Below are 21,314 nucleotides of genomic sequence, written 5' to 3' on the forward strand. Positions count from 1 at the left end.
GCCGTGCAATACGAACTATGGACCGCATTGTAAACCATTGTATTACATAACGCGCCTTTAAAACGGAAGAGGACGAACAGAAAAACTCCACAAACGCTCTCTCTCCTGGAGGAGCCCCTCAAATGTGGCCAGCAGACCCTAGACATTGTCATCTAGCTCCGGGAACATTGCTGCCACCATAGGCACGAATAGAAGACTCGTCCAATTCCAGTAAACCCTTACCAACTGGCTTTCACTCGAAAACGCAATGTCACCATCTCAGCAAATCATTGGCGTGTGTTACTGTTGTTGTGTTTACAGTATTGCTGCTCAACCACTGTGATAAACATGACGAATTACAAAAACTAGCATCCCTGTGTGTTCATTCACTTCGAGGTGAGGTACAAGTGTTAAATATTAACCCAAGAAAAAAATGTCATAACTTTTTGCCCCATTATCAATCCACTGCCAGAAGAGGGCCTCCTTCGCAAGCGTCACTGGGGGCCGTTTGACCATACTTGACCTCCGCTGGTCACGCAATTCCATCCATCCCACCTTTGGTCTCCCCCCTCAAAATTTATTCAGTGAACAGTGTTGTATTCAGCCCTACGTTGGGATGGAGCTAATATTGAAATTCCAACATTAAACAAAATCACAAACATCATCAATCGGCCATGATCAATCTACCACTGATGAAGGTCAAATTCCCAAACGGTCGTCAAACTCTCATGGCCCATGGGATTACAATAGATCTGCCTAGCGTCTCTTTACACACGAGCGTGTTTCACCGATCCGTCTCCACAGTGGACGAGCTGCGTTTAGATTATTTGGCTGTTAGAAATTTCCACGTAAGCCACTTGGAGATTCTTAAAAGTAGTTTTTACTAAAAGTGCCAGGAATATTCTGAAAAAGAAGCTAATAGCTCAGTTGCATCCACTTTATTACGTCCATCCGCTCACCGACCTCACACCGCCACTACCAAAACCAAACCGCATCGCTAGAACCTCACGAGACCAATGCTCGACATCTCATACACCACGAGTGGAAGATTAACGGATTGTGGCCAAGCAACCCAAACTGAGACCGCGTCAAGCCATACGGTTTAAACCGTATTCTTGTACCAGGAAAATAAGAGTTTCCAGGTCCATGCCACGTACAGCCGTTTCAGTACGGGCAAAAACATGTTTTTGTCTATTTGTTTGTGTTTCTCCCTTGGGATGGGACTTTGCTGGTTTATCCAGGATGTTTCTGTTGCGCGTCGCCGCTTTAAGATGTTCTGTGTTCATATTTTGTTTGTTGCGGTTGCACCAGACTCAAAAGCCGCATGGCTCACAGGGCTATACCCAATAAATGAAACTTGAACTTGTAGGATGAACGTTGAAATTTAATTGAAAAGGGGCACCTGGGGTGACCAATAAGGTCTGAATTCGTCTGTACCAAGGTAGGCCACACTGATAAGGGGTTGGCAGGTATGTGACCGATGCTCTCCCATAACATACGGAGAGGCCTTCCCCACCTAAAACAACAACTTACCATTCGTCAATAACCTTGTGGCCTTAAAATAACTATGAAAACGACGTTTTGGGCAATGACTCTTGCCAGTCCCCCTATGTAACATGGCCGCCAATTCGCATGCCTCCCTGATGACGTCACGCCCCTCCTACGACCCCTCCCCCCACCCCCCACTCCTCCCCCACCACCCCCCACTCCTCCCCCCCACCCCTTCCCCGACGCCCCCCCCCATCCCGCATAGACCCCCGAAGCTCCACGTCGCACGTTCCCGCGTCCGCCCTCCTCCCATTGGTTCACGCGGGAGGCACGTGACGGCGCCGTAGCCAATCGCGATGGCGAATCCGTTCCCCACACCCCCACCCGCCACCCCTCCATCCCAGCGCCCCCGTCCCCCCGCCCCTCGCCGCCACTCGAGTGAAGATTTGCGTCAAATCGCGACACTTTTTGATATAAAAATTTGTTTTTTTTTACGATTAAGACAAAACCCCAAACTAAAAACACAACTCGCGACCACCCCGTTAATAAGAAGGCGCACGCTGACAGGTGACGCCATGGGGCTGACGATCTCCTCGCTCTTCACGAGGCTGCTCGGCAAGAAGCAGATGCGGATCCTGATGGGTGAGTGGCGGCGGCGGCGAGCCCCGGGGGCCTCACTCGCACACAGCTCACAACACCTCAACCATAGCGCACTCACACACAGCTCCTACACACAGCTCACACGCACACACACACACCTCACTCACACACAGCTCGCATACAAGCTCGCCTGTAGCTCACTCACACACAGCTCACCCGTAGCTCACACACACACACACCTCGCCTATAGCTCGCACACCTCACACACCTCACCCACAGCTCGCCTATAGCTCACTCACATACAGCTCGCACACACCTCACCCACACCACACCTCACACACCCCACCCACACCACACACCTCACCTAGCTCACCCACACACCTCACCGACATACTCGAACTCCCAGGCTGTAATTGTACTCATGGGCCTTTCATAGACCTCAGCCTATCATGAACAGAGCATCCTCGCACGCTCAAAGTTCCCCGTACACCTCGCCTCGGCGAGACCTCTCACAGCAGCCCCTCATCCTGTCAGTCGTCTCATAGCTGACGGTCCCGTAGAAGCCTCATTCTACCAAACTACATCAAAGCAACCTCAGCCTCCTCGACTCGTATCCTCTCAAAGCAGACACATGGCATCTAATGGTAGACCTCACCTCGACATATCCATAGCACTCGCATGCCGGACTTTGCATTCATAGTCGGGGAGATAGCACTGAACTTTTCAATCTCCACGCAGAATCGTAGCAGACGCGTGGTACACAGTCTCGCATAACACACTCTTGATATACACAACCTCCCATAGCAGCTTACAGCATCTCATACCACACTCTTGATGTACACAACCTACTTACAGCCTCTCATACCATTCTTTACACACAGCCTCCCATAGCATCTTACAGCCTCTCATAATACTTTTCATAATCACAACCTCCCATAGTATCTTACAGCAGACCCACAGCCTCTCATAGCAAACTCTTCATACACACAACCTCCCATAGCATCTTCCAGCAGATCCACAGCCTCATAACACACTCTTGATACACACAACCTCTCATAGCATCTTCCAGCAGACCCACAGCCTCCTATAACAAACTCTTCATACACACAACCTCCCACAGTATCTTCCAGCATTCACATCCTCTCATAACAGCCCCCCATAGCATCTTCCAGCAGATCCACAGCCTCATAACACACTCTTGATACACACAACCTCCCATAGCATCTTCCAACAGACCCACAGCCTCATAACACACTCTTCATACACACAACCTCCCATAGCATCTTCCAGCAGATCCACAGCCTCACAACACACAACCTCCCATAGCATCTTACAGGAGATCCACAGCCTCATAACACACTCTTCATACACACAACCTCCCATAGCATCTTCCAGCAGATCCACAGCCTCTCACCGTGACTCCAAGAGGCGGGCGAGGTCTCGAGTGGAACTTGAATTACCACCGCCTCCAAAAGTCCTGGTGGACCCCCTCCTCTGGAGTCCCGGCACCCGAACGAGATGCCGGTCCCCACAGTTAACACGATGCCGTTACTTAATTAAGCAGATGCTAATTGACAGCAGCAGCAGCAAGCGGTGGCAGCCACCACGTTTCCCCGCCCTAATCGATTTCGAACGTAAACGACCACGTGCGTCTTCATCGTTATTCGTCAAGCAATCTATTGGTATCGATCTGTGCGCGTCGTATTTAATTGGTATGCAGCCGCTCGAGGCCGCTACAATTCACGACGAATGTTCCATATGAACTATTGATTAATCGCGTTGGAAGGAGATTCCTAACAGACTGTAGGGGCAAGCGATGTTAGCGAGCACCTATTAAGGCCGGAACGGAAGCACGTCATCACCACGCCCGGCCGCCTTTGTCTCCCCAGTGGCGGTGTTTACACACCGCACCAGGTACTCATTTCAGGCTGAGTCGACCTAGGGGAGGCCCAGGTCCGGTTCAAATCGTCACCGGCGTTGGCCGTAAGCGGGAATCGAACTCGGTTCGCCGGGTTCGTAGCGCAGCGTAGCGCTAACCACTACACCACCGCTCCCTAACCATGTGGTTGGGAAAAGGGAGAGTTTGTGATCAATTGGTTCGATTGAACCCGACCTGGCTTGATTGGTGGGCCACTTGCCTTTCCAATTAGGAGATATATTAAATTACAACCCCCACACGTAAATGAGATCTCTCATTCGGACCAATTGTACGAAATGCTAAAACAGGATGTTGTAATTATCATCTGGCGAGCAAGTGGAATGACGTTTGAAGCTACGGTACTGGCATTTAAAACATAATCCGAATTGCAGATGTGCGTTTGCTTATTACAGATTTGTTTAACTCAACGTTTACTTAAGCAACATATATAATTAAACCGAACACACCTACTTGCTGCCCTGTTATTAGTTGAGATACTTTAACAATATGCTGAGAACTCTTTAGTAATTTCTCTCTATCGTGAACAATTGTGACTCGATTAAACAGAGTTTATTCGGAGAATAGAACAAAAATACTGTACAGTACATTCGTAATGAACACATAGCAATGTGCCCTTGTCTTTGCATAGGTGAGATAGAATGCTACACTAAAGATATTCTTCTTGTTTGGTCCAATCGACTGTATAAACATTCACTCGATTAAACAAGACCTGATCTCCCGTGTTTACCCACCCACAACAACACTCACTCACCTACTCACTCAGCCACACAATCACCCACCCACTCACCACACAATCGCCTACCCACTCACCACACTGCAGGTCACAACAACACTCACTCACCTACTCACTCAGCCACACAATCACCCACTCACCATTCACTCACCCACCCACTCACCACTCACTCACCCACTCACCACTCACTCACCTACTCACCACTCACTCGCCTACTCACTCAGCCACACAATCACCTACCCACTCACCACACTGCAGGTCACAACAACACTCACCTGCCTACCCACCTACCCACTCACTACACAGTCACCTACCCACTCACCACACTGCAGGTCACAACAACACTCACCTGCCCACACCATCACCCACCCACTCACCACACAATCACCTACCCACTCACCACACTGCAGGTCACAACAACACTCACCTGCCCACACAATCACTCACCCACTCACCACACTGCAGGTCACAACAACACTCACCTGCCTACCCACCGACCCACTCACTACACAATCACCCACCCACTTGCCATACTGCAGGTCACTTCACTTCGCTCTGCTTCTTCCATCGCACCGCTCCGATCTGGAATTCTTTCCTCCCATCATCATCATTGTAATCGTCTCTTTTCTCCCCATTCTCACACAACCATGCTCAATTTAAGAAACGCATATAACGCTTATCTATCACACTTTCATTGCTGCTGTTTTTTGCTGGCCGCTTGGCGTTTTCGGGGCTCTATACGGACCGTACTCAGAAATCGTGGTTTAATAAAAAGAAACAAACCCAAAATCAACAGCAAAATAGCAAACGCAGTCATCAATCAGCTGCGCAGATTTCCCCCTCCCCCCAATAAAATTACGCACGCTCTTCAACCTACACTGCCCCAGCGTGATAGTTAATTCTGTTTAAACACCCCCCCCCTGCCTCACCAATCTCCTACAGCGGTGGGGAGGGGAATGCCTTCATCCAGCGGTGGACCGTAAATGATTTTGTTGATTAGAAACCTTTTCTAAACTTGCGCAACAGTAAATATTATTATTTACCCCACACTGAAAATCCCACCCACGTGATGAAATTACCAGGCAGTCCCACCTCGGGAGGGCAGCAGCAGGAGGCGGCAGCAGTAGGCAGTTGTCGACAGCAGTAAAACACAGCAGTGGGCAGCAGTAGTTAATGGCTTTGCACCCTTCCCAGTTGTATCTGAAAGCCCTTCCGTTCAGGGTCGACAACTACCGAGCCACTCACGAGGGGTGTGGTCGCGTCTTTGTGTGTGTGGTGCCCTCTTGGACCCCCACGCGATGCAGGGAGTGGAGACCCCCACCACCACCACCTTCTTTTAACCCCCCCCCCCATCCTACACCATCCCCCTGCCGACAGGAAGTGTGAAACTCTACTTAGAGTAAATTCTTCGACTGTCCCGTTGACGGCGTCTTCTTGCCTTAACTAAACAATTTTTTTTTTACCAGGTAGGGCCCACCAGAGCTATACAGCTCTTTTTCAGAAGCGACCTGGCCACAAATGATAGCTCAACGAAGTGGCCCATCACGTGGAAATGTGGACATTTCTAGCAGCTAAATACTTTAAAACGCACGTTTCTAAATGTGGAGGGAAAAAACGAAGGATCTGGATAAAAAGCTACGCGACCACAGGGAGAATATGCTAACTACAAATATACAGCAGCAGGCATCAGGGTCCGGATCGAACCCATGACCTCCTGTATACCAGGCGAGGTAGTTAACATCTCGCCACCAAGATGCTCGTCCATATCCTTCTTGGCCTTGTCTCTCCGTCTCATCTTGGGTTCATCCCTCGGTCTCTTGCCCTGCACGTCCCGTCTGCAGAACTTTCCGTCGCACATCCTCAGAATCCTGTCATCCTCATCAGGATGTGCCCCCCACCACCTCGCTCACACCTCTTCTCATCTCGTCGTCCGATCGCTGCCAACTTCATAATTTTCCCCAATCTTCGCGTTTATAATTCTCTCTGCGTCTGTTTTTTTCCCCAAGGACCACATCCAAATTCTCATTCCGGCTCCGTGCAACATCTCTCTTCCTCCTCTCTCCTTCGCAGTGCCCAGCATTCGCACCCATGCGTCGTGCTCAGAGGAAATTCAGTCTCTGCTATCTATGTAAGCACGGGCTTAGATAGCAGACTCTCATAACAGACTAACAGTCTCACAGAGCAGACTCACAGAATTGCAGCAGAGTTTCACATAATTCCATAGAAGCCTCGTAACCTTACACAACACTCATAGCCTCGCATAACACACAAAACATAAAATCTCGCATCACTCAATGTGTTACACATAGCATGTCGGAGTCTTGCAGCAGACCGTTGCTTAGACTTATAGCTTCTCACAGCGGACTCATAACCTCTCTTAGAATTATATAGCAACCTCATAGCGTAGCATCCCCTCATAACAGACCGTCTTACATAGCACTTGTAGCTTTGTATAGCAGACTTTCATAACCTCTCGGCATCTTGCAGGAAACTAATTACCTTACCATAGACTCATAGAAGTGTATCACAGCCTGTCAGGGTTAGAGGTTGGAGCTCGGGTCGCGGTGTGGAATCTGTCACACTTCTGCCTGTCAGAGTCTCCCCGGGGTTATGTCAATAACCGTAGCAAATTACTTTACAGCACTGCACTTTGTTCAGACGCAATTACAGCTGCCTTCGGCTTAATGGGCACCACAACTGTCACTGCGGTTTAATATTTCATACCACAGAGCAGGATACACGTGGCATGGACTCGTTTACCTGTGATTAAAAATTTGTATCTTTTGAAGAGTCAGACCATGGTCCAATAAGTGTGTATAATGGCAATTTATTCACAACAAAAACACGCTGATTATAGCTCGTCCACCAGGGAGATGGAGCGATTGAATCGATTTGTACACGGGTGCTAGGTGGATTGTGGCATCGCAGGATCATGGGAGATGGCGGTGGATTGGGGAAGTCTTCACCGAGCAGTGGATTGACCGCGGCTGATGATTGTTTTAAACCCAAAATCCGTGTATACACAAACACACGCAGCGAGTGTGAACACGTGATATTCATCCCAATTGGAAAACGTCAGCTGGCAGATTTCAAACAGTGTCCATTGCTCCAGGGCTCAGTTTAGCCGTGGCTTGGCAGGGTAGCCAGGTAACACAGGGTAACTGGCTTATACTGGGTACGTGGGGCCAGAGGCTTACCCAGGGTCACATAATAATATTATCAACATGTAACAGAGCGCCGCACAGTACAAGCTCGCTCGCACAGAGAGAGAACGACTCAGAGGTGCGAGGAGGAACCGCTAAACAAGCGGAAAAGCAGCAACAGCCAGGCAGTGTGAGCCGGTGCCAATCTCCCCACTCTCCAAGCTCTGCGGTGCTTTATATATTAAGTTGTTATCAACCGATGAATGAGTGTTTATGCATGTGACCGGAGTGTTGTAGGCCCCGGTGTTATTTGCGATACTGTATTTAATCGCCTCATTCTCTCTTGAGGGTCGTTGCCCGATTGGGCGTGAACTCTGCCGCTAATCTGAGGCAAGTTACCGACCAATATGTCACATCTGATGATTCGCCAGCGAACAGGGCAATATCGCAAACTTTGTCCGATTGCCCGCCCCTCGAGCGATGTCAGGAAACGCGCGACACGAGGTGACGGATGAAGCCGCCGTCAAATGCAATTCTCCTTCTGCGTGGCCGAGCCCGGCTCCTCCGCGTTGCTCCGTGCGCATCGCTCTAACGAGGTCGCGGCGGCGCCCGCGGTTCCACCAGGCTCCTCCGTAAGCGCGAAACAATTAGTCGATTTAAATCAACATCTTGGTCTTTTTTTACTTTTTGTTGTTGTTGCAACGTCTTGGGGCTCTCTGGCAGGATCCTCTGACTATGTACAAAGCATGGATGAGTTTTGGATTTTCAAGGACAATGTCGGACCTTATTGGATTTTCACATAAGTTTATTTATGCACTAAACGTGTGGTAGTGTTGTATGCTCCACGGTTTTGGAGATAAATCTGAAACCAAAAAAAACTGCAGATACTCCAAAATAAATTCTCGGCATGAGATTTTCAAAAAAAATTTTTAACGAATCTAAAAATCAGGAGGCTATCCTCAGTAGGAAGGTGCAGTTCCCTTTTGTTGATTGGTTCTCACTTGAGCTCTTTACCCAGTTGTGTATTTGCTATCCATCAGCAGAGTGCATGAAGAGGAGTATAGTGAGATGAGAGGAGAAAGGTAGGAGAGTGCATGGAGAAGACTAGAGTGAGATGAGAGGAGAAAGTGAGAAGAGTGTGTGTGGAGGGGAGTAGAGTGAGGTGAGACGGGAGAGCTAGGCAGGGGCGAGTCAATGGAGGATCTAGAAGGCGGTGAGTGTGTGATCTTGAAGTTGTTCCAATACTGGATTGTGAGCCAGCGGAGGGATTGAAGCATTGTGGTGATGATTGGAGATGCTACAGCAGTTCACAACTTAATGAACATAAATCCTTTTCGCCACTTGTAGTTCATGAGCACGACATACCCTGGCAGCAAAGGCTACAGACAGGGTTAAGGTTGGGGGTAATCGTCAGGGCTACCACCGATTTCGCTGCGGTGCTATTGTTCAAACGCGGCGATGGCAGCGGCGGTGGCGATTTGACACCGGCGTCCCCACCCGTAAAGGTCGCTCCGGTGATACGCAGGGAATTGCCGACCGGCGCGGCTAAACCAACGGGCCACCGCGAGACACGTCACTGGCGCGAGGCACCGCTGCGGTCGTGGTGGTCTTTATAATAAAATATAAAAAACATGAAGATAAAAGATTTACTCAATTCCATGGAGGATGCGTGGGTGACGGGCGCGCGGGTGACGGGTGCTGTTTGATGCGAGATCGCCCCGGGGATCTTTACAGCCACCACCGCCGCTGCCACTGCGGCCGTGGTTGTTGTTCAGATGGCGGTGTGGCTTTTCTGCCACTGTTTTTAACGCTTTTACAACTATTGCCCTCTTCCGTACTGCCAAATAAAGAAGCAACTGTTCGAGATTCAGTTGGAAGTGATATCGCCACTCGGTCGCTTTTGTCTGAGATTCGGGAATAAATTGTGGAGTGCTTTGATGTTGTCTTGCCGGCCGAGTTGCCCTTGAAAAAGAGCTTCTTAGCTCAGTGGGCTTTCCTCGGAAAATAAACTTATGATTTTGAATTGCTGACCTGTCCCGTCCCCGGTTTGGTGATTGTAGCCACGGTCGTCCACCAGAGGAGAGAGTCTTTTATTCTCCACTTGCACATTAGGTGTCCGCATCTGCCATGCTTTGTGCGGATCCAAAGAAGGTTCACAGAGTTAATGAGTTACAGACAGACAGACGGTAAACTCTGCGTTGCAGCCAAATCAGGCGAGAGTGCAAACATTCTCATAAATATGATCCAATATAAACTACATTTTAGTATAAACGATGCGTTGCTATTATTTTTTGCTCAATAGGAAAATGGCCAAACTGATCGGAGGGTTGCCCAAAACTTTGCGATTGAACTCGCGCGAAAAGGACCGGTCTGAAAAGGGTGTTATGCGTGACATCGTCCCACGACATTATCTCGCTCGTGACCTCGTCTCCCCTTTCCCGTGCATTCATACGTCATCATCGCGTTGCGCGTCGGCACGTTGGGAGGGCCGTTGTGAAGTCCGTGCGTGTCCCGTGTGTCGTTTCTCACAGTTGGCCTTGACGCTGCCGGAAAGACGACGATCCTGTACAAGCTGAAGCTGGGAGAGATCGTGACCACCATCCCCACCATCGGTACGCACGCAACACCCCGCTCCCCCACCCCCCACTCCGCAGCCTCTTCGCTTCTCCTAGGTTTGACCATACTTCACCACGCTGGCAAGCCAGTGCGGCTTGGTGACGGCAGGCAGAGTGTGTGGACATGCCAGTGGCATAGAAGTACGGCCACTGCTCTGCCTTTCCAAGGAGGGTATTTGACCATACTTCACCGCGTTGGGCAAGATGGCTTTGTGAAGGCAGGTAGCATAGACGCGGGATTTTTGCAGCATCGCCATCTGTTGACAAGGCAGCACCACGAACAACAAAGCGCTACCGAGTCCTCAAGACTTGTTACAGGAGGGTCCTGCGTTGAGATGTTTGTCCAGTTCCTTTCAGCGCAGCGCGCTCCGGCGTGATGTCGGGTTGGAGCGCGTGTCGTGAGGCACGGCGTCTGACGTTTCGCTCCCAAGTGCTGGGAGCTTCAGCACCGGAATCCAGGTGCCGATTACTTCCGTAATCGGGGTTTGGTAATCAAACCCAGATTCCCAGCGATGCCATCTCAGTGACAAACCCTGTCCATCAGCCACTTCATCTCAGAGACACTCATCGCCAGTGCTCAAACCTGGGAGGTGCCACCTCACTGCATTTACAGCTGCATGGTGCTGATTTTATCCGGAACTGAATTAGGCTCCCAGCCCGGCGGTGGTGGCTACGCATGTGGCCTGTAATCCAGCACTGTGGAGGCGGCAAGGGTTGGTGGATTGCACAGATGTTGCGGTGCTGCCTTCCTCGTGAGCGTCGTGTTGTGTGTATGGGATAGAGTGTTTCCCGCTCGCTCATACACGTGGGCTTTCTCGGGGTGCTCCAGTTTTCCTCTCACATGTGAACGCTCATTAATCGGCCGATAACACCTTAATATATAGAGGACCGCAGAATTTGGGCAATTGTCGGCGCCAGCTCACCGCGTGGCATCGGCGTCTCCCGCTGGTCTGCGGTTCCTCCTCACACCTCTCGATTCGCCCTCTCTCTGCGAGAGCGAGCGGCGTCTCCCATGCGGCGACGGTGCAGCAGAGCCGTGAGAACCTCCCATCTACGTGGTCCTTCTTGCCGCGTGTGGCGCCTGGGAACCGTTCGACTTGGAATAGCGACGAGCGAAGGGTCCCATGTGCGGCCCACATGTTGTGGTTTACTTGGCCCGACGGCAACCTGCCTCCCAACCGCAAAGTGGTTCAGGGTCACGTGATCAGTTGTGGACCTCGTAGCAGCTCACAAACGACAATGATATATATATTCTAGATTTGAAGCTTTCGTGACTGCAAGGATTCATATTCTTAGGTTTTTTTCGGTAAAGTCACGTAGGTAAAACATTTAAAATCGAAACGTCGTGATTTGTATTTTTATTTTACTTTTATTAATTTCAATTAAAAAAATTTTACCTACGTGACTTTATCGAAAAAACCTAAGGATATATATATTTTTACAGAATTAAAATAAATAACCTTACTGAATCTTAATTCTCATTTAGGAGGGTCCTCGGTACATTGGGACGTTTTGGCAAATTCCTTAATGGCAACTGGAGCACTGCTGGGAAGAATGTACATTCGTGTGAGTGCGAGAACGGGTGGAACAGGTTGTGAGTCGGCTACCTGCTTGCTGTGCTGCCTTGTGCTGGCCCCCTCGTCGTGGGGAGATATCCGCGTAGGCGTCCCCGACCGCCGCGTGATCGACGTTTAGTCAAGCACGTAAAAAACACAATTCCTCACCCGGCGCGTGAACGCACGTCACCGCCATCGCCACCGCGTATCGGCTGCACCGTGAAGATTCTTAACTGAGAGCCAGAAGGCGGCGGTACTTCCTGAACGGTCGAGTTTCTTGCATCTTGACGCGTAGGCGTAGGGCGGCACGGCGGTGGCGATGCAGTGGTGACGCTCGCGTCTCACAGCAAGAGGGGCCTGGGTTCGATTTCCTACTCAAGGCGTTTGTGCGTTCTACCCCCTCTACTACAGAGGTTTCATCCAGGTTCTCTAGTCTCTTCCCATAGCTGGTATTGATTGGCTGAACATCCCAATGCTGAAAAGTCACGTGCCAATTACTCATTTGGGATCACATGCAGCAGCAGGAACATCGCCCCCCCAACGACTGTGAAAATTTGGCAGGACCCTCCTGCAAAGTTTTTAAACACGAATAATGAAATTATAATAAAGAACTGCTCCACCACGCTCAGCTGCGAAGAGCGGTTGAGGCGATGAAAGTGTTGGGAGTAGGGGAGTCGTGCACAGGATTCCTAGAGTTTCCTGCGTAACCAGAGCCCCGATCTCACACTCGTCGGTACCACCTGAGGTGGCAATTTCACCTTTGCGGTTCCGATGCGCTAACCCACTTGAATGAGTGGGGTTATGAAACAATTCACGCTGAACTGGCGGTGTAACTAAATCGGGACGGCTAGAGCAGTGGTTCTTAACCTGGGGTGCGAGATGCCCTTTCTCAGAACCAAATGGGGTGCAGGCTGCAGTCAAGGTTAAGAACCACTGGGCGAGAGATTTGCTACATTAGTTGGGACCGATTTCTGCCCTGGTCCGTGGACTATTAGGTACGAGGAGCATTTCTTACGTCGACCTTTTTCCTCCGCGCACTTCTCTTGGGGCATCTGCGTGAGCTGCGGTGAGGGAAATCTCACCTGGTCTGGTCTCTCTCATCAACAAGTCAAAACGACTTCCTGTTCCAATTAGCACCAAGGCGTCGGCGCTCATCTCCTGTGTTGTACAGTCCTGCAGAGCCAGTGGTGGAAATTCCCCATTCCTATGGCGGGGCCAGGTATATCCATTGAAGAACTGCTGTTGACTTCCCCCCGCAAAGTGGCTACTCAATTCATCGACCCCGGAGGGAGGGATGATGGGATGGGCTGAGCCAACCAGGATTTGAACTGCCAGCTCTTGGTAACAAGAAAATCAGAGTCGTTAGAACTATTTCAGTCCGTCTTGAAAGCTCACTTCTTTAAACTGGCCTTAACACCCCCCTAGTTCTGACCGTTTGACTTGCAGGTTCTGTTAATTTCCTGCTTTCCATACACGGTAGGCGCATTGGGATCTATGGATGAAATGAGCCAATTTACAAACGTAAATCGTAATTATTGTTAACATCTGGTTAACATCTCGGCGCGTTCAGTACAGGTGGCAAGATTAATGGAACCTCCGTACCAGGTGGAGTGGTGAGATGTTTACTATCTCGCCTAGTATACAGGTCGTGGGTTTCATCTCGAACCAGACGCCTGTATATTTGGAGTTTGCGTGTCGTGTGGATTTTTCTCCGGATCCTCTGGTTTTTCTCTCCACATTTAGAATCCACGTGCGTTTTAGCGTATTTGGCTGCTACTACATTTCCACGTGATAAGCCACTTCGGTGAGCTATCATTTGTGGCCAGGCTGCTTCTGAAAAAGAGTTTCTAGCTCAGTGTGCCTTACCTGGTTAAAAGAAAAACAAAAAAATATATAATTATAAGCAGACGCCGCCACCGCCTGTAAAATCATCCGAGTCGGTCCCCTGCCCTCCTGCCCTCACCACGCGAACGCCGTGTCCCCCGGCGGCGCAGGCTTCAACGTGGAGACGGTGGAGTACAAGAACATCTGCTTCACTGTGTGGGACGTCGGAGGGCAGGACAAGATCCGGCCCCTGTGGAGGCACTACTTCCAGAACACGCAGGTCAGCAGGCACGGCGACCCGAGTCCGATTCCTGCTCATGGCCAACACCAGTGACGATTATCTGAACCAGTTCTGGGCCTCCTCTGGGTCGACTCAGCTTCAAATAAGTACCTGGTGCGGTGTGTGAATATCGTCACTGGAGAGACAAAGGCGGCCAGGCGTGGTGCTGGCCACCCACCCCCTCGAGTGCTGTGCTCGCCTTCATAGGTGCTCGCTAAGAGCAGTTGCCCCAAAAAGTATGTTAAGGCTATAAGGGGGATCTTTATCTTTGTAAATGTGTGTGAAGGTAGTATGCTCTCCCCCCTGTTCTGCAGTCTGAGTGTGTAAGTGAGTGGAGTTTGTATGTTCTCCGTCTGTTCTGCAGTGAGAGAGTGCAGTTTGTATGTTCTCTCCCTGTTCTGCATGGGTTTCCTCCAGATTCTCCAGATTCCTCGCACAGCTCAAGCATCGCACAATGTAACCGATATTAGCCAAACCGCATTCAAATGCTGCAAAAAAAATCCATTCCTCAGTTGGCTGACTTCAATTATCACCACAGTGTGGTGTTATAATAATGTAATAAATAATTTGGCGGTTGTATCACGCGCAAGATTGCGTTCACTGTTAAGAGAGAGAGCGAGAGGGGTGATTCAGAGGTGGCGGGAAATCACCGACCAGCGCAAATGTCGGCACCGGCTGCCAAAATTTACTCAAACTCTGTGGGCCTACATTGGGTTGTTTTCCTTCGGTAACGAGTGGTCTATACGCGTGGTAGTACCCCGGAGAAAATCCACGCATGCCAGAGGGGGAAATGCTCCATCCCTGTATGGATGAAGTACAGATGGAGATAAAATCCATTAGCTGTACTCGGGTTAATCTATAAATTGGGAGCAGCGGTGGCGGCAGAGACAGACCGCGGTTCATTTTAGCGCCGAGTTATTTGGGAGTTTGCGCTCGGATATCGCCGCCTTCCCGGCGGTGTGGCTCGTTTGCCGGGAATCGAACACGGCACGCTAACCTCTGCGCGTGTTGCGTGTGCGCGCCTGCACAGGGCCTGATATTCGTTGTTGACAGCAACGATCGCGAGAGGACGCAGGAGGCCGCCGAGGAGCTGCAGAAAATGGTGAGGGGGCCCCCGTTATTCCCTTCCGCTGACAAAACCTGGAATCCGGCAGGGAAGAACGGCCGCACGCACGCCTTCCATTGTCGCGCGTGATGACATCGTGTCGTCGAGCCGATTGGAACGCCACACGTTAACGTCGCCCATCAAACAAGCGCACGTCAGAATTCGTTGTGGAATCTGTGCATGACGCGTGGCTTTTCTTCCCCAGGTGACGTCGCGTGCGATGACGTCATCTCGTGGTTACGTCACGGCCTTGGCCGACGAGACTTATCATTGAAGCGTGTGCGCAATGGAGCACGGGGGACCTTGTTTGCGTTGCGTTCTAAGCTGCCCAGGCTAAACCGAATCCAATCGCACGGTCGACTGGCGGTGGTGGCGGCGGCCGCGGTGACGCGGCTGTTGATTTACTGCCATTGTTGTGCCGTCTCTGCTACCGCCACCGCCGCCACGGCTAGCCCGACGTTGTGACCGCACTTGCCGTTGGCGCTGGTTGGCACGGGGCCGGCAACGGATCGATGTTGAGAGGCAGCCAGAGGCGGGGGGGCGGCTTCTCAAACAGCCTCCCATCCCAAGGACCACGCAGGCTGAATCCTGGTCAGCCTCCGAGGCTCAAGCGGCCCGTTTGTAGGTGGGCGCGGCTGGTCGATACTAAACTCAACTTTCTATTCGAGCCATATAGCTCTTTTTCAGAAGTGACCTGGCCACATAAGATAACTCTAAGTGGCTTATCATGTGGACATTTCTAGCAGCCATATACTCCGAAGGAAAAATCCATGCCACCACGGGGAGAACATGCAAACTCTAAATATACAGGCGAATCCACGACCTCCTGCATACCAGGAGAGGTAGTTAACATCTCACTACCGCGACATGCAAACTCCAAATATACAGGCGAATCTACGACCTCCTGCATACCAGGAGAGGTAGTTAACATCTCGCTACCGCGGCGAGATGTTAACGATAGGCGGGGGTCGCCCGCGTGCATAGAAGCTGACGCCGTATTTCCAGACTCGCCGCCCGCGCATCGGCTGCCATCCGCTTTGTGCTCCCACAATGGGAGGCTCTGCGCTCTTCACTGTCAACTCTGGCACCCGGTGGCGCTATTTATTAGACTTAGAAGCCGGGATTTGTGTTCACACGGTGCCTCGAGTCAGGGAGAGGAAGGATAAAGCAATCGCTGCTGCTGTTGCCGCACAGCTGCCAGGAGTAGATTATCGGGAGTTGAATAGTGAATTGCGCGTTTGTAATGTTGAATTTGCATCACTGGCTCTGCAGGGCCGTAAACGGGTGGATGGGCACCAATACCCCGATGCTCATTTGAGCGAGAAGTCTTCCTGGCTTACGAGTGACCCTAGCGCCCTGTCCTTGTCACACAAAACAAGAGTGACAACGCAACGCGCCGAGTCTGTCCTGCGTTTAGCACGAGCACCGTTTTGTGAATGGACTCATCTTCATCATAATCATCAGCTGGATGAAGGCTTCTACCCCAAGCCCATCACCATGTCTTCCGGAATAATAATAAATGTCATTGTTATGAAGTAGGAGATCGGCTGCTCGCATGGCGAGCAGGTGCTTTGGATGGATGATAACATCACGGGTCGTGAGAGGCGGTGACGGCTTGGGGCCTGGCCTTCATCCAGCAGTGGATTGTTCTTGACAGTGGATCGAGTCCGGTTGACGGGAGCAGAGCGATGAAGGATGAGGGATCGTTAGTTGAATGTAAGAGAGACGAGATGTCGTGTTTGACTCGGGAGAGCGGATGCGCACATCCGTGCTGAACTGGTGTTTCGACAGCGTCAACGCAAACTCGGTTACACGCATGGAGTCCCATGGGGGAAAAATTCCCCCCTCCCCACCCCCGCCAAGTCGAGACATTCACACGCAGACTGACGTCCGGGTGACGATGCAACGTTGAGAAAACCCCAGCAAATCTAAATAACGACGAGTGTGCGCTGCACGATACGCGTAGAGTTGCGGGGTGCGGTATACGGTGTGCGGGATACGGTGTGGTGTGCGGTATACGGTGTGTGCGGGGTACGGTGTGGTGTGCGGGGTACGGTGTGGTGTGCGGTATACGGTGTGGTATGCGGTATACGGTGTGGTGTGCGGGATACGGTGTGGTGTGTGGGGTATGCCTTGGACGCAGAGTCCGGCTTGCTTAAGTGAATGCTGGTCAATGTGCCTGACGTTCTAGGCAGAATGAGATTCTCTGTTATTTTAACACAGTGGTGAATGGTAGCGCTTGCATTGGCCGCAGAAATCACTTGAGAACCCCTCTCGCGTCTCCCCTTGTTCTCCATCTCATTTCTCCTCCACGCACCCACAGCTGCAAGAGGATGAGCTGAGGAGTGCGGTGCTGCTGGTGTTTGCGAACAAGCAGGATCTCCCCAATGCCATGACCATCAGCGACCTCACCGAGAAGCTGGGCCTGCAGGGACTGCGCAACCGCACTGTGAGGAACCATCGTCGTCACCATCACAGTCACCACCTTTGTCACCACCATCAACATCACCATCATCACCATCTTCATCGTCACCACCATCGCCACCGCCGTTGCCACCGTCTTTGTCACCACCATCATCATTACCGCCGTAGCCACCATCACCGTCATCACCACCTTCATCGTCGCCATCACCGTCATCACCACCTTCATCGTCGCCGTCGTCACCATCGCTCATCACCAACAGTGCCATCGTTCTTGTTATTGCCGTCATGTGGCTCTGTTCACGAGCGCCACTCCCCCCCCCCCCCCAACTCCCCACCTTGTTCCTACCAGTGGTACGTGCAGGCGACGTGCGCCACGCAGGGCAGCGGCCTCTACGAAGGACTCGACTGGCTCTCCAACGAGCTCTCCAAGCATTAGCACCGCCACTGCCGCACGGCACGACAAGCCAGCACGTCTTACGGCGCATCCCCTCGACTTGCTTGCTCTCTCTCTTTCTCTCATCTTAATTTAAGAGGCAAATAAATGTACGTACTCCCCCCCCCCCCCCCCCGAGACCGCCCCGCAATCGGGACGCGGTCACCGTCGGATTTAGTTGCGCGAGATTTTTCCTGTCGTGGTCGTTGGGCGGGCAGGCGTGTTAGTGGGAGCAGGGGGGGGGGGGGCGGCCCGCTGAGCGATGGGTGGCGCTTGCGTTGGCGTCGAGTGCGAGCGCAGGGCGTGTGCTCTCTGCGCTGTTGCACTGGACGTAAGTACAGGCGGCGATGGACATTTTCCTTTCGTAACTAATTATATATATCGTTCTTTACTTCCCCTATTGTGCTATCGGTGGGTGTAACGTGCTCACAGAATCTAAGAGCAGCGCAACCCCCCCCCCCCCCCCCCCCCGTGTGAACGGAGCGGATACCCTCGAGCTCCAGCAGGAGAGATGTGGTCCACAGTAGAGGACAGCAACGTGAGCACGTGCACTGCGCGTGCGCTATAACCAACACGTGCAGTCCTCCAACGTTCACAACAGAATCTACGCACAGGGTGGGTGCATTCGAGGTTCTGCCGATTGAACGGACTGCGATGGAAAACTCCGGGTCGCGGCTCGAAGGGGGGCGGGGGGGGGAACGTGTGACGCCACTCCTCGAGCGCTGCTCCCTCGGAAATTTCTCGAGCCCCGACTTGGCGGGGCGGCCGACGAACTGTCGCACGATCCTCTGAGGTGCCACTTCGCCATTGTCAGAAAACACAGGAAAACTACAAAAACCTTGCATTGCTTTCGCCCGGAGAGGACCGTTACCGTATTTATACAATGTGTCGCGCCCACCAGCCCGTCCTTTGCGGCAGTTCTGAACATCGTCGGGGGGAAGGCGGTGCCGGATTTGTGGTCTATAAACCGCTGCCTTCGGATCGGTAGCGACCAATGTTTGGCGCCGTCGCTGTGCCCGCCGTGGGTGGCGTGTCGCAGCCGGAGGTGAACGTGGTGGGGTCTGCTCGTTCCGTTGTCTGTGAATTACGGCATTCGCTGGATTATGAGGGCACGCTCATTTTCGCTGTTTTAAAGCAAGAGCTGGGGTGGTGGTGCTGCTGCGTTGTATTATCTGGGTCTGTGTGTTACTTCCCAGAGCGTCTTGTAATAGAGAATACGGTAGCATTGCCACCACCCCCCACCCCCGGCTTCCCACATGCAGAATAGATAGCTCGTTGCCCTGGAGGAAGCGAAGTAGCCACACGGACCGCCGACCCCCCTGCTGCTGGGTGACGAGGGCCTCTTCCACGGGGGTCGTTTGACCAATCTTCACCGCGCTGGTCGGTGTGAGCTGGTGTAGAGGCACCGATATTGGTTACCCCCCCCCCCCCTTACAAGCATTTGTATTCTTCCTCCCCGCCCCCCCCCCTTCTCAACGTCCTTTTCGGTTCTTTGTGATGAAGTAATCTCTCTTTGCATGTAAGTTTAACCTCCATGCAGTTTCAAATAAAACATTAATTTCAAGACGACTTTCCACGACGACTCGTGAAACTGCGGGCTCTACTTGCTTGCCGGCTGAGGCTGGCACTTGTCCGCCTGGTATCCTAATCTTGGACCTGACTGACGAACCTCGGTTTGGCAACTCCAGGCCCCCCCTAACCCGGTCAGCGGCGGGAGGACGGGGGGGCGGTGTAATTTTACCAGGAAGAAAACAAACATTTGTTTTGGTTTGCTGGGAGAACCAAGTAAACAAAGGGTTGTCGCCACCCGATATCTCTTTTGGGTTCGTCTCAATATCGGGAGGAATCGTTATAAGGCTTGGCTGGGAGTTGGTGGCGCGTGACGAATTGTGGTTGCTGCCTTTGCGAGAGCAATACTGGATGTGGTGTACCGGGTCCAGAAAAACCTCCGGGGCTGAAAATAAGCCCCGGGGGGGGGGGGGGAGGGGAACCAAATGAACATTTCATTTTACGGAAATCACCACGTGGTCGTTGAGTCCAACAAGATCTCCCCCTGCCCCACCAAGTGCCACCACCAGAGCGTCGGCTCCAGGAAATCAACCGAATCGACACGGAAACCTTCGCCGGTTTGGCAACCATGCTGACCGCCAGCTCCGCTCTCAGTTTCCTGATTTCTCCCCCCCACACTGTCCCCCCACCCCCCCCCCCCACTTAATCTGCAGAATTGTGATTTCATTGCCACTGAAGCAGTCGTCGTCTTCATATCCCCGTGGCCTCCCCCTGCCGTCGATTTGTTCGGTTGTCTATTTTATAAAATAAAAACTCGCACAACGTGCTGCCGTACACTCCCGAGTAGGCAACTCCCTTGTTCCGGGAGTCATAATAATAATAGAGCAGTCGTGGTCAACAAGCCATTGATGGTGCCACTACTACTTCGAACGATCCTGTGCACCTCGCCAGGCCCTCCCTGCACAGGCCGTGGGCCCGCGCCGTCGAGCGCGTTGGCCCCCCTCTTGTCGATCCACTGCTGGACCGAGAGCCTCTCCGTGCGGTTTGGTCGCAGGGGCTGTGCAGCACCTCCGGACGAGTTCTCGTGTTGGAGGGTAACGTCGTTCGGCGCGGTGCCAGACGTTCCGCTCCGAAGTTCCGGGGAGTTTCTTGCAGTTCTTGAAGAGTGCTGTACAGCACAAGCCGTGAAAAGTCTACCGCAGTAGTACAGCGGTTGTGTGACCATACTTCACCACGCTGGCCAGTGCCGTCTTTGGTATAAGGAGAAAGCCCCTCGCATCGGTTGAGATATCACTCGCCACTGATGTCAATCGTAGCCAGAAATCGAATCGCAGGTCGCCGGGTTCAGAACAGTGCTCTAACCACTGCACCGCCGCTCCGCGTGGATGAAAACTAAGCGAGTGAAACTCCGAATGAAGAGACGGACACGCACACAACAAAGCCCAAGATCACCCGCATAGCCTGAACCAGAATGTTGGGGCAAGGGCTGTTAGCGAACACCTATGAAGGCCGGCACAGCACACGAGGGGGTGGGTGGGCAGCACCATGCCTGGGCCACCTTTGCCTCCTCAGTGGCGATGTTTACACACCGCACCAGGCACTCGTTTAAGGCCCAGGGGAGGACCAGATCGTCGTCACTGGTGTTGGCCTTGAGCGGGAATCGAACTCGGGTCGCTGGGTAAGTAG

The 21,314-nt window shown here is 52.1% G+C and overlaps 2 protein-coding genes across 4 annotated transcripts in view; one reads left to right on the forward strand and one right to left on the reverse strand.

The window, feature by feature from the left end:
• Nucleotides 1-4,099, reverse strand: part of TMEM116 (transmembrane protein 116) — a 19,711-nt gene extending 15,612 nt beyond the window's left edge. The window contains exon 1 of one of the 3 annotated variants that reach the window (XM_078614451.1): nt 3,482-4,099. The gene's annotated coding sequence lies outside the window, so the exon portion shown is untranslated. The remainder of the gene's footprint in view (nt 1-3,481) is intronic. The other 2 variants (XM_078614452.1, XM_078614450.1) reach the window with 2 other exon arrangements.
• ARF4 (ARF GTPase 4) lies at nt 1,863-19,683 on the forward strand. Its single transcript, XM_078614454.1, has 6 exons — nt 1,863-2,109; nt 10,414-10,494; nt 14,048-14,157; nt 15,188-15,259; nt 17,586-17,711; nt 18,036-19,683. Exons 1-6 carry the CDS (start codon nt 2,043-2,045, stop codon nt 18,120-18,122), a joined length of 543 nt encoding a protein of 180 aa, XP_078470580.1. The 5' UTR covers nt 1,863-2,042; the 3' UTR covers nt 18,123-19,683.
• Nucleotides 19,684-21,314: the final 1,631 nt, after the last annotated feature.

This window comes from Lampetra planeri, chromosome 44, assembly GCF_965212315.1.
Source record: "Lampetra planeri chromosome 44, kcLamPlan1.2.h2, whole genome shotgun sequence".
NCBI classification, from domain to species: domain Eukaryota; kingdom Metazoa; phylum Chordata; class Hyperoartia; order Petromyzontiformes; family Petromyzontidae; genus Lampetra; species Lampetra planeri.